The 13,935-nt window shown below is 42.9% G+C and overlaps 1 protein-coding gene across 2 annotated transcripts in view; it reads right to left on the bottom strand.

The window, feature by feature from the left end:
• MYRFL (myelin regulatory factor like) overlaps positions 1–13,935 on the bottom strand; it is a 119,812-nt gene that overhangs the window by 59,562 nt on the left and 46,315 nt on the right. For both annotated transcript variants that reach the window (XR_012122363.1, XM_073215587.1), the window contains exons 8-10: positions 9,388–9,464; positions 8,115–8,225; positions 6,375–6,465 (exon numbers count right to left, since the gene is read on the bottom strand). Coding sequence is in view for 1 of the 2 variants with exons in the window: in XM_073215587.1 (XP_073071688.1) it covers positions 6,375–6,465; positions 8,115–8,225; positions 9,388–9,464 (279 nt within the window). In the remaining variant the exon portion in view is untranslated. The remainder of the gene's footprint in view (positions 1–6,374; positions 6,466–8,114; positions 8,226–9,387; positions 9,465–13,935) is intronic.

Below are 13,935 nucleotides of genomic sequence, written 5' to 3'. Positions count from 1 at the left end.
TGTGTGTGTGTGTGTGTGTGTGTGTGTGTGTGTGCGCGCGCGCTAGGGATGAAGGGGAGGTGTGTGGTCAGAAATGGACAAGGGCCAGTGAAAATGGAGATGGTACCTGGGATGGCTTTGCTCTACCCCCGTCCCTCACCATCCTTGGGACTGCATTATTTCTTTTGTCTTCCCTGCCCTGGATGTGGTTTCCCACTCACTGGCACACAGTAAAGGAGGAGTTACTGGGGACGTGCCCATTTCTATGATGCTGGAAAAGAAACTGGAATAATTTATTAGTTCTCAAAACTAAGAACCCTGGTGTGTCTCTGAAAGGCAGACAAAAATGTCACCCCTCCTGCATGTAACACAGCACTTCACACCAGACTTAGTCATGTGTCTGCCGAGGAAGTGCTGCTAAGGAGACCTAGTCATTAACAAGGACAGTCTGAAGGGACTTCCCTGGAGAATGCTCCCAAAAACAGGACCTGAAAAATAAATATGTTCTTTTAAGTAAACCTTAATATCCATTAAATTGGTCAATTTACACTATAGAACCATATTTCTAAACTGTTTTGATTGACAGCCCATAACAATTACTGGGTCTTGCCCATCATGCTCTCTCCAAAGAAAATTCTGACAAACTTGGTATCCTGAATCCCCCCTGGGGGCCCTCAAACACATCTAGCTCAATCCTCATACAATTGCCCTTATGTGAATTTCTGCTATTTGAGAAGAATAATTCTTAGGCCTTAAATGAACCTGGATTTGCTAAATGTAATTTTAAGTTCTCCATGTAACGCAGTCAGGTCTTGTAGTGTCTTTTATTGCCCACTGTTTTGTCTTTCAGTTTGGAATTCAAACTAACAGACCCAGGCCATAGCCCAAGAGGGCACGTCTGGCTGTTTTGTAGAACGTATGCTGGCCGACCCCTGCCCTACCCATGATGCATGTATTTCCACAGAGCCCTCTAGAACCTCAGCAGCAAGAAATGTGTTCTGTGGACATTTAAAAAACTCACTGATTCAAACAATATCACCATTTCTGAAACCTAGTCTTTCTCTCGGTTGGTTTAAACTGTCAATGATTAAATAGATTCAAAAGTCTGCATTCATTTTCACTGCTGCATGTGGGTAAACTTGGAGTATTTCCAGAATCTCTCTCCTGGCTTTAGTGCATCTCCATAAATAGGTGTTTCCAGGGGGTGGAGAGGAGTAGCCCATCTCCTTATGAACAGGTAATTACAAAGTTGAGCAAGGGCTTATCTGGACTGGAGAGGTTGGGTGGGGGCTCTTCTTCTGGAGCCTGATCATGAGACACATTGGGGAACAGAAGTGGATGACTGGTTGTAAGAAATAAACTTTATTTCTCCCTTTGACTGATTTCGGTTTCAAAGGTATTTGCCTGGGATTTCCCCCCCGGAGTCACATGCATTTTGCTGTTAGAATGAAATAATAGCAATAAGATAGCTCCAATTTGGGGGACAGGGAGAAGGCTAGTGCTGTTATGGCTACTACTCCTCCCATTGTTTGGATAACCCTGTGTTAGCCAGCACACTTACAGAATAGGGCATTCTCTTTCAACAAAAATTAGGGCAAGAAGAAAGCAATCAAATCACTTTTTAAAAATAAAAACTTAGTAACATGACATCCAAGCTATACAAAGTAAAATGTAATGTTTTTAGTATTCATACTTAATATGAATTGCAAAATTTTTCAACTTCTCCTTATGTTGCCATTATGAGTGAAGTTATCATTTTGTTTTGGGTTCGAGGAGGTGTTAATTAACAGAGTTCTGGTAACAGAACGTTAACCGGTGGAGCTCTCCCACATTGCCCTGGTGTGCACTTACAGCAGCCTGACAACTGCCTGGCAGGGGCTGCCAGAGGAAATGCAGAAACCTGACACCAGGTGAATGATTCAAAGCATCCCTGTGACTAGCAGGCTGCCAGACGCCAGCATCAGTTACTCAGCTCAGAGCAGCACGTTCATATCTAATCTGCTAACTCTGAGAAGAATGGCATCGTCTACCTTTATTTCTTCCTACAAGAAATCAGAAACAAAAAGCAACCTAGGTTTTCAGACTTTTCTTAAATCACATTTACTAGTGCAGCAAAAGCAGTCACCAGTGGCATCGATGAGGTGTCCAAGGCCGCCCTAAACCTGCTGACGGATGGACAGGAACCTCTGCCCTTGGCTTATGGCAGAAGGAGAAGGTCCCACCTGCCTCCACCCCAGAAGAGCCTCGTTTGCCACAGGTTAGATCAGGCCCCACAAAATGCAGCCTGTGGCTTGCCTGCTAGCAGGCACATAGCCCAGCCCACGCCCTGGACATCTGAACAGTGTTTTATCTCATTGTCAACATTACTTCACCTCCACTAAAACTTTGAGATGCACTTTAAGGATTTCTACTAATAGGTGGCTTATTATTTTTAATTGATTAAAAGAATTACACAGAGGGCCCTTTGTTTCAGTAGCTCAAGGCAAGCAAGGAAAGACTCACTTCCTCAAATGGAAAGATCCTGTCCCCAGGCCTGAGGTTAACAGCCATCTATGTGGGCATGAACAATTTTCCCTATCGGAGTTAGCATGTCCTTTGCCACTTCAAAGACCCAGGGTGACATGGCCCCTCCCAGGGCTGCCCGGCCCATGGTTACCTGTTACCTCATGCCCCCAGCATTCTCAGCGGTGGCCAGCCTGCCTCACACAGCTGCAGTCCCAGCTGCCAACAGCTTTATGTTTTTGTGGCTGCCAAGACTCCCATCCACAGCTGCGACCAATCATTCATTCAGCGAAGTGTGCGGAGCCGTTCCTGTGTGCGAGGCAGGGGCCCCTATGTCCTTGGGTCCTGATCACGTTTGGGCATGGAGGCCTTCTCACCACTTCCTCTGCTCTGTGAGCTTCGGGGTCTGTGAGAACTGGGCTGTAACCCAGGCTCCAAGATCTACAAGCTGTGTGACCATGGATGAGTTTCTACTCTCTTGCACCTCAGCAGTTCTGGATGTAAAGAACGTAATTAAATGTGACACACTGGGATGCTCACCTCTGGAGTGTATACTTTGCCTTATTAAACTACTCTGCCTGTACCTGCTCGACCCGCTCATGAATTCTTTCTCTATCCGAGTCAGGGTTGAGGTCTTACCAAGCGCACAGGGAGATCTCCCTGCACTGGATTGCCCAACAGCAGTTTTATAGTTTCTTGATCTCCAGATTCCCTTCCCCTTTCACAGATTCTGAATTTCTTTCCTCTTTGAGCAACCAGACTTCCAGGTTCTTCTTTTCTTTTCTCTCTGCACGCAGGCTCCACCTCCTGTCACTGAAGGTGTTTGGGCCGGGACAGATCTTTACACAGCATGACATCATGGGAAAAAACTCTTGCTTTCAGTGGGAGTCTGGAGTAAATACCCTTTAAGAATCCCAACCATCTGAGATACCATGGAAGGAAAGCTGCACAAGAAAGACACAGAACTACCAGCCACATTTCAAGGGACAGACAACACTTGGAGCATCTTTATTTGCTCCGCTGGTTGTTGTTTCAAAAATCAGTTTCTTACATGTTTGGCAGAGTTTAAGTTCTTTACCACAACACAGTAGTATGGTTAATGTCATCCCATACTTTGCTTTCAATATTTATATTTCAAGCAGTAGACATCATTTTAAAGTACAATTTTAATTGTGTCTTGAGAGCACCATATTTCATCTTTGGAAAATAATTTCCAAACTTGTATTGAAAATCAAAGCAAGAGCTATGAAAAAAATGGGTGGAGGATATGAACAGACACTTCTTCAAAGAACAAATTCAGATGGCCAACAGGCACCTGAAAAGATGCTCCACATTGCTAATTATCATGGAAATGCAAATTAAAACCACTTTGAGATATAATTTCACACCAGTTAGGATGGCCAACATACAAAAGACTAGGAACAACAAATGCTGGTGAGGATATGGAGAAAGGGGAACCCTCCTACACTGCTGGTGGAAATGTAAATTAGTTCAACCACTGTGGAAAGCAATATGGAGGTTCCTCAAAAAACTAAAAATAGAAGTACTATTTGACCTGGGGATTCCACTCCTAGGAATTTACCCAAAGAAAACAAGTTCTCAGATTCAAAAAGACATATGCACCCCTATGTTTATCACAGCACTATTTACAATAGCCAAGATATGGAAGCAACCTGAGTGTCCCTTAGCAGATGAATGGATAAAGAAGATGTGATACATATACACAATGGAATACTATTCAGCCATAAGAAGAAAACAAACCCTACCATTTGCAACAACATGGATGGTGCTAAAGGCTATAATGAGTGACATAAGCCAGTTGGAGAAAGACAGGTCCCAAATGATTTTCCTCATTTGTGGAGTGTAACAATGAAGCAAAACTGAAGGAACGAAACAGCAGCACACTCACAGACTCCAAGAAGGGACTAGCGGTTACCAAAGGGGAAGGGTGTGAGAGGGTGGGTGGGGAGGGAGAAGGGGATTGAGGGGTATTATGATTAGTACACATCGTGTGGGGGAGGTTCACAAGGAAGAAAGTGTAGCACAGAGAAGACAAGTAGTGACTCTGTGGTATCTTACTACACTGATGGACAGTGACTTCATTGGGGTATAGGGGGGACTTGATAATATGGGTGAATATAGTAACCACAATGTTTTTCATGTGAAACCTTCATAAGAGTGTATATCAATGGTATCTTCATTTAAAAAAAGATATTAAAAAAAAAAGAAAATCAAAGCAAGATGGATTTAGTTTACAGGAATTCCATCCATTTATGGGAACTTACCAGAAAAAAGTGAAGCAGGTGTAGCGATATTACACTTAGCAAAAAGGAAAAAGAGAAGTTAAAGCATAAGCAACAAAACTCAAAGAAATTGTGGAACACAGACACAATTAAAGTACTGATAACTTTTAGGCAATTTTAATAGAAGTAGGAAAATCTTATGAAGCTGATATTGCCAAGAAGCTGGAATAGGAGCTCAGTCCACTGCCCACAATGTCTCTCAGGTGGGTGTGTGCCTTAGAAACCAGCATATAAACTGGGGCTGAAATTAATGCCTTTATGCAGGTTCCCACATCTTCCTTCGTTCACTAAAATCCCAGTTTCTAAAACTCCTTTGCGGGTGACTCTTACAGAAGAAAACATTTGAAGTTCTTAACTCAGTTCAACTGGACAATTATTGAAAAACGTTTCCCGTGCTTCAAGGAGAGTCAACAAAGAGCAAAACTTGACTGCTGACCTCTAAGAGTCTGACATTGAGCAGAGGAAGTCACATGCTGGGCACGAAGAGCAGTGACAGAAGGACACTGGTGAGAACCGTGGGAGCCCTCGGAGGGGCACTGGGAGCCCTGGGAAGAGCACTGAGGCTTGGGGCTGACTCCAGGGAAGCTGTGTGTTGAAGTGTTTATGGAACATTTTCTATCATACAAGTAAATTGTCATTATTGTGTATTTGGAAAACACAGGAAAGTAATAAGTAAATCAGAGCGTATTAAACCCTAGGTCATTGTGATGGTTAATTTTATGTGTCCTAGACCACAGTACCCAGATATTTGGTCAAACATTATTCTAGGTGTTTCTGTGAAGGCGTGTTTTAGATGAGATTAACATTTAAATCAGAAGACATTGAGTAAAGCAGATTACCCTCCCTAATGTGGATGGGCCTCTTTCAATCCCTTGAAGGCCCTAACAGAAAAGACTGACCTCCCCCAAGGAAGAGTTCTGCCTCCAGATTGCCTTCGGACTTGGACTGCCACACCAACTTCCCTGAAGCTCCAGCCTGCCAGCCTACCCTGCAAATTTTGGACTTGTCAGCCTCCAAAATTGTGTGGGCCAATTCCTTAACCTTAAATCTCTCTCCCAACCTCCTCTTTCTCTCTTTCATATATAGCTCCATCCTATTGGTTCTGTTTCTCTGGAGAAGCATGAATAATACAATCATGGTTCATTAACGAACATTTTTTTCTACTCAAAAAAAAAAAAGTGACACAATGTAAAATGATATCACATATAAATTATTTAGTCCAGTGCCTAGAACACAGTGTAAAAACCAGGGTTTCTCAACGGCAGCACTATAGACATTTTAGGCAGGGCACTTCTTCGTGTGAGTCTGTCCTGCACACTGTCTGGTGTTGAGCAGCATTCCTCACCTCTACCCACTGGATGCCAGGAGCACCCTGAGTTGTGACAACCAAAAGTGTCTGCAGACATTGCCAAATGACCTTTGGGGGACACAGGTTCTTCTGGTTGAGAGCCACTGAGTGAGAACTGGAATAATGATATCCATGGCTATCATCATCATCCATTGAGAAACAGCATACTTCAAGCACGTCATGGAAAATGCATATGGAGAAAAAGCATACGGAATCCAGAAAAATCAAAGAACTGAGCTTACCCTCACAATGATCCGTTCAGAGATGTGGGCAGCCAACAGGTGGAACTGGTCTTGCACAGCGGCATACAGTCCAACCACCAACATGAAGTACCTGATTCAGAAACAACAGAAGATGTCAACACAGCAGGGGACAAAGACACAATCTGTGCAATCAGACACCACCCAAAAGCTAATCAATAGTGAATTGACCCGGATGGGTTTGCATGATTAAAAATTACATTTTCAAAGATTTTCCATTCTGCTCTAAGTGGTGGCTCTTGGGAAATGAGAGACCAGTTGATTCACTCACTACTGCTCGGGTTCTGCCCTTTACCCAGTTTGAGGTATGTGTGAGCTGGTTTACAGGCCCCAAAGCAGGGGGGACCCGCTGGTTGGGTCCTGTGTCTGGCCCATCTGTGCTGACTGGGTGCTGGCCTCACCCGCTGCACACCTGGGCCCTCAACATAGCACTGCTTACAAACATGAAACAACAGAAAGCCCCTCTAGAGGTCCCTTTGCCAGGTTAACCGATGCCACACAGCCTAGGCCTTGGGGAAGACAACCTAGCAGGGCTCACCCAGCCACCCCGGGTCCTCCTCAGCCTGATCTGCTCCTGGCCATGTGCCCTGCACCTCCTGCATCCTCTTGCCAGGACTTAAGTCAAAGACCTGGACCCTCCCCTCCAGCTGCTCCCAAAGCAATCTTCATCACTGTTATTTCAATTCCTTCTTCATATGTAGCATTCATGAGACATTTTTAAAATCACACCATTTCTTAAAACTCAAAATAAAAACTATTCCTATTAGAGAAGCTTTTGCTTTAAGAACTGCATGAAAAAACTTTGCCAACTTTCTCTGTAGCACTCTATAGATTTTCCAGTCATCAGAGTACAAGAGTTCTCCCTGAATAATAATAATCATTATCATCATTATTATCAGCTATTATCTCTCAGTGCTGAAAATGTGTCACACGCTGGACTCAGCAGTTCACCTACATCATTTCTTTGGGAACCACAAAACAGCCCTATTAGAGTACGATACGGATATTGTCCCCATTCTACAGAATGGGCAAATGAGTGAGGGTTACATTATGTGCTTAAGGTCACCCTGCTAGTATATGGCAATATTAAATTTCAAACTTAATTTTGTCCAATTCCAAACTCATGTTCTAAAACCAGACTTGAGTGTGCATCAGAGACATCTGGAGGGCTTGTTAAAATACATATTTCTGGGCTCCATCCCCAAATTATTGATTCATCAGGTTTTCAGTGAGGCCTGAGAACCTGCATGTCTAGGAAATGTCTAGGTGGTGCTGTCTCTGCTAGTTCGGGGACACGGTGAGAACCAAAGGTCTAACTCATTAATGCAAACTTATTTTCTTCTTTAATCAAAAGAGGCTGTAACAGAGCTGCAGGACTCAGGGCCTTAAACTCATGACCAGCAAAAGTTGGAGCAATGCAGCCAATTCTCAACCCTCAGACAGGAACAAGACATAAACATATGGTCACTCCAGAGAATCACAGAGGGAAGCAAGGCAAGCGGACTTTGGGAGAGGTTGTTGTGGGGAGTAGGATGGAGGGAAAGATGCCTGGGAGTAAGTGAGATGTGTTAATGAACTGAGAGAGTCAGAGACAGGAGGGGAGCTTCTGGGGGAGGCCCAGCATGCCCGCTGGCAGGGCCCAGAGGATCAAGGGGCTCTGGACAGCTCTGCCAGTCAGTCGGAGCACCCAGCCCCGCGGAGCATGCACAGGGAGACCAGGACCTCTGCTCAGGATTCGGTTTTCCTTTCTTCCTCATGTTATTTGCAGTGGTTTCACTGAAGTGTAACCGGCCCAGAGTTACTTTGGTGGCCTGGTTGGCCAGCAGGTCGATTCTGAAACAAACAGAAGAAATACCAAGAGACTGTGAAAGAGACATAGAATCACTGATCGTATCTAACTCATACTTAGATTGTCAAGTATGCTCAGTCCCCTGTTCTCATCACACTGTGGAGGACAGTTTATTCCTGTCACTGATTTTTAATAAACTATCCAAAGCACAATCAGGAATGGCTGCCAGGGAAGGCCACAGAATAACTTCCAAACAGTAAGAAATGCTCAGTTAGCAGAAGTTCAGTTTCTGACTCATATGAGCTGTCTGCTCTGTCTACCCATGCTAGTCGTCTTACCACTGCATTTCATTTGTGCCTCTGCCAAGGTTGCTGTCATACTGGCCTCCTGACTGAAGCAACTTCTCTAGACTTCTCATAACCCCCTTCCCTTCTCCTCCCCACGTCTGCTCTCTCCTGGTCTGCCTGCGGGAGGAGCTGGTGTCTCAGGAGGACCACACCCAGCCTGCCCGGGCAAGGAGCACCTGGTGCACCAAGCAGGTTTTGTGCTGGGCTTGTGCATGTGGCTCTGATTGAACGTTGGGCTGAGCTCCTTTCTGCTCTGTCAGGGCTAAAGGACCAGCTTCTTCCCAGTGCAGATGGGACTGACTCATGGTCAAAACATCTCAACTGCATCCCAGTCAAAACAGCTGAAAAGCTAATCTCACTCCAGGTCACTCTGCAGTGTGAATGCTCACTCTGGATGGCCATACTGGTGCGGGTAACCCCAGTCCTGTACTCTTTCTAGTTTGGAACCCATTAGGCAGTCTATCAGCATAGCTTTAAAAAATAATAAAAAACTAATTGTAAGCACACAATGCATCCAGAACCTTGGATTGCATTAATTCAATCAGCATTGTGCCAATTTAAATGAAAAATTAAAAGGAAGATCTAACTGTACTCTATCTCAAGGAACCAAAGTTGTTAGAAAGGTTGTAATAAATGATTATAAAACTAATGATGACTTTAAAATGGGAGCTTTCTGTAAGGAATTTTTTGTGCAATTATTTTGATGCATATTTTTGTTGATAAACATATTTTCATAATATTAACATTTATTACTAATTTAGTTTCTGTAGTGGGATTCATTTTAAATAAGTGAAATAAATTGGGAAATAGTGTTCTTCCCAAAAACATTCACAAAGGAATTCAGTAAAGAATTTCTTACTTAACAGGATTGAAAATCTTTTTGCTTCTATCTGCTTGGGACTGTTCAATAGCAATTATTTGATTGGTGGCTTCTACCTGTGTGGAACACAAAAACTAAATTAACCACTGAGTAAATAATTTATTAATAAAAGATGTTCATTAGTAAATAATTTCAAGCACTTAAAATGTTTTTCAGGGCATCAAACACTGGGCAGGAGGGGCAAATGATTGAAAGGCATGTAAGACAGTGGCCCTGACCTTAAAGCAGTGTGCTCTCTGTGAGAAAGAAACATGTATAAACCTAAGCAATGAAAACACAAGACAACAGCATATTTCAGGGAAGCAGTGACCATAGAGTGGGCTTATAGATGATTGAAGCATCAGGAGTAAAACACAGGAGAAAACTTCAAAGGATACATCTGTTCATTCATTTGTTTATTCATCCTTTCTACAAATACTCAGTGAGCACATGCTGTGCTCCAAGCACTTCTTGAAGAATTAGAGATGTGGAGTAGACAAAATTAATAGAAATCCTAGCCCTTGCAGAGCTTTCATTATAATAAGAAAACACCAATAAGCAATAAAAATAAAGTACAGGAAATGACATTTATTCAGCACTTGCTACAAACTTTTCTTGTTGTTAGTGAACAGTGGCAAGAGTATGGTGAGACCTGACCTGTCATAGGACTTGTGGGTATTAGCAAAGTAACAATCTTTCTGGAAAAGACCTGGGTAACCTACATTAAGAGTTTTAATAATAGTCATATCTTTGATGTGTGAATTCCTCTTCTGGAATTTATCCTCATGCAAAGTTGGGTATACATGGTTGTTTCCTGCAGTTTTATGAACTACAATAAAAACTTGGAAATAAACAAAACAATAATACAGGAATTAATATGATATATCTATACAATAGAAAACTGTGTCATCTTTATAAGCAATATTTTATAAAGACTTTAGTAATATCATATGATGTTATTTTCACATCATAATAATGTTATAATATTAACAGTATGAGATTAACTTTAATAACAGAAAAAATAAGGAAAGTTAGGCTACCAAATAGTGGATCCCAAATATGAACAAATTTTATCTCTTCTTCATAACTTTTCTATTTTGTCCCAAAGTTTTCACAATGGGTGCATATTACTTCCATAATCAGAAAAATGTTTTGTTGTTGTTTGTTTGTGTTTTATATTTGCTTTAATTTTGGTTTGGTTTGGTTTGACTTAAGAGCTCATTTTAGAGCAAGGGCAGCAGATATGATCAGCGGTCAAGCCCCATTTTGGGAGATTCAATGCCTAAGCCCAGGTTAACGATCAGAATAAAATATGCAGATCATTGACATTCCTCCCCTTTAGAAGCTGGATCTGAGGTAATAATTTAATCAGTACTTCCTGACCACACAGAAGTCATCCTGCCTGCATCCAAACCCAGCTCTACCATTTCCTATCTCAAATGAATTGTGAAACTGCACTGGGATTTGGTCTCCCTTCTGTTAAACTGGGATTTGGTCTCCCTTCTGTTAAACTGGGAAAGAGGGGATATTCACTAGATTAGTGGTTCCTTGGCTTTTTAAAGACAGAGATCTCATTGAGAATTTGGAAAAAGCAATGAATTTACTGCATATAAAAATGCAGCAAGAGAGAGAATCAAGATAGCAGGGTGAGTAGAGCAGCGGAAATCTCCTCCCAAAACCATGTATATTTTTTGAAAATACAACAAATATAACTAATCCTAAAAGAGAGACCAGAAGACACAGGACAACAGCCAGACCACATCCACACCTGTGAGAACTTACCGTGAAGGGAGTAAGATACAAGCCCCGGCCCGGCGGGACCCGAGGCTCCGCACCTCAGCTCCCGGCGGGAGGAGAGGAGTCAGAGCGGGGAGGGAGAGGGAGTCCAGGACTGCTGAACACCCAGCCCTAGCCATCCGCACCAGAGCGCAGACACAGTGCATGCGTGGGGTGCTGGAAACTAGGGAAGCAGGACAGTAAGACCTGTGAGTGGGTCCCCGCAGCCGGCGCCCCTGGGACAAAGAAAAGCGAGTGCTTTTTGGAAGTCTTAAAGGGACAGGGACCCCACAGCTGGACAGAAGCATCCTGGAACACCTCGCCCAGCAGCTGCAAATCCGGGGGAACTCCCACAGCACAGCTCAGAGGCCCCTCACAGAGATAAACAGCCTCCCGGCCGTATCCCCTCCAATGCGGCTCCGCCATATTGGAGCAGCAGCCTGAGGCAGCCACACCCACAGCAACTGCAGAGCTAAATAAACTCCAAAACAGCCAGGCAAGATCAGAAGCCCTGTCTGCACACAGCTGCCCAGCACAAGCCACTAGAGGTTGCTGTTCTCCCAGGAGAGGAAGGCCATAAACTGGCAAGAAGGGACTTTCTCTTACCCAACACATGCGCCAGCTCCCCACAAATATATCTATCACCATGAAAAGGCAGAAGAAATTGATACAGACAAAGATCACAGAGGCAAACCCTGAGAAGGAGATAGACCTAACCAGTTTTCCTGAAAAAGGATAAAAAATAAAGCTCATAACCATGCTGATGGAGCTGCAGAGAAATATGCAAGAGCTAAGGGATGAAGTCTGGAGAGAGATTACAGACATCCGAAGGGAGATTACAGAAATGAAACAATCTCTGGAAGGATTTACAAACAGAATGGATAAGATACAAGAGGCCATTGATGGAATAGAAACCAGAGAACAGGAACGCATAGAAGCTGACGCAGAGAGAGATAAAAGGATCTCCAGGAATGAAACAATATTAAGAGAACTGTGTGACCAATCCAAAAGGAACAATATCCGCATTATAGGGGTACCAGAAGAAGAAGAGAGAGAGAAAGGGATAGAAAGAGTATTTGAAGAAATAATTGCTGAAAACTTCCCCAAACTGGGGGAGGGAATAATCGATCAGACCATGGAAGTGTACAGAACTCCCAACAGAACAACACCAAGACACATAATAATTAAAATGGCAAAGATCAAGGACAAGGACAGAGTTTTAAAGGCAGCTAGAGAGAGGACAAAGGTCACCTACAAAGGAAAACCCATCAGGCTATCATCAGACTTCTCAACAGAAACCTTACAGGCCAGAAGAGAATGGCATGATATAGTTAATGCAATGAAAGAGGAGGGCCTTGAACCAAGAATACTGTACCCAGCATGACTATCATTTAAATATGAAGGAGGGATTAAACAATTCCCAGACAAGCAAAAGTTGAGGGAATTTGCCTCCCACAAACCACCTCTACAGGGTATTTTAGAGGGACTGCTCTAGATGGGAGCACTTCTAAGACTAAATAGATGTCACCAGAGAAAATAAAATCACAGCAAAGAAAGCAGACCAACCGAATACTAAGTAAAGGCGAAAAATAAAATCAACTACCCACAAAAGCAGTTAAAGGAAGCACAAAAGAGCACAGAATAAAACAACCAACATATAAAGAACAGAGGAGGAGAAATAAGAAGGGGGAAAAATAAAGAATGACCAGACAGTGTTTAAAATAGCTCAATAAGTGAGTTAAGTTAGACAGTAAGATACTAAAGAAGCTAACCTTGAACCTTTGGCAACCACGAATCTAAAGCCTGCAATGTAAATGGACTGAATGCACCAATCAAAAGACACAGAATAATAGGATGGATAAAAAAGCAAGACCCATCTCTATGCTGCTTACAAGAGACTCACGTCAAACCCAAAGACTATAGGAACAAAGAAAGACTGAAGGAACAAAATAGCAGCAGACTCACAGAACCCAAGAATGGACTAACAGTTATCAAAGGGAAAGGGACTGGGGAGAAAGGGAGGGAAAGGAGGGATAAGGGTGGGGAAGAAGAAAGGGGACATTACGATTAGCATGTATAATGTACGGGGGGGCATGGGGAGGGCTGTGCAACACAGAGAAGACAAGTAGTGATTCTGCAGCATCTTACTATGCTGATGGACAGTACTGTAATGGGGTTTGTGGGGGGGATTTGGTGAAGGGGGGACCCTAGTAAACATAATACTCTTCATGTAATTGTAGATTAATGACAACAAAATAAATTAATTTAAAAAATAAATAAATAAAAATAAAAATAATAAACAAATATTTACACACACACAAAATTGCAGCAGCATCAAAAAGAATTAAATAACTACATTTACAAAAAAAAATTGCAGTATTTATATACTGAAAACTAGACACTATAGTTTGAAGGGATGTTGTGGCGGTTTGCACCAGGCTTAAGAAATTGGCAGATTCTACTTCTTATGTGTTGGAACATTTATTCTAAGAATCCATCCACTACACTGTGAGGAAGCATCAGCTGACCCACAGAGAGGTCCACATGATGGAGAGCCAAGGCTTGCCAGCTACAGTCCCATTTACACTGCTGGCCAATGGCCAGTCCAAGTTTGACAGACGTGTGAATGAGCCATCTTGGAAACTGGACCCTGACTCGGTTGAGCTGCCCCATCTGATGACCTGAACGGAGGATGAGCCATCAGAGTCAACCCCTAACCAAGCTGCAGATTTATGACCCAAATAGATACTTATTATTTTAAGTTGCCAAGTC

The sequence above is a fragment of the Manis javanica genome, chromosome 10 (assembly GCF_040802235.1).
Source record: "Manis javanica isolate MJ-LG chromosome 10, MJ_LKY, whole genome shotgun sequence".
Classification (NCBI taxonomy): Eukaryota; Metazoa; Chordata; class Mammalia; order Pholidota; family Manidae; genus Manis; species Manis javanica.
The sequence above is the reverse complement of the archived record's forward strand: the minus strand, read 5'-3'. Positions and strand labels throughout refer to the sequence as shown.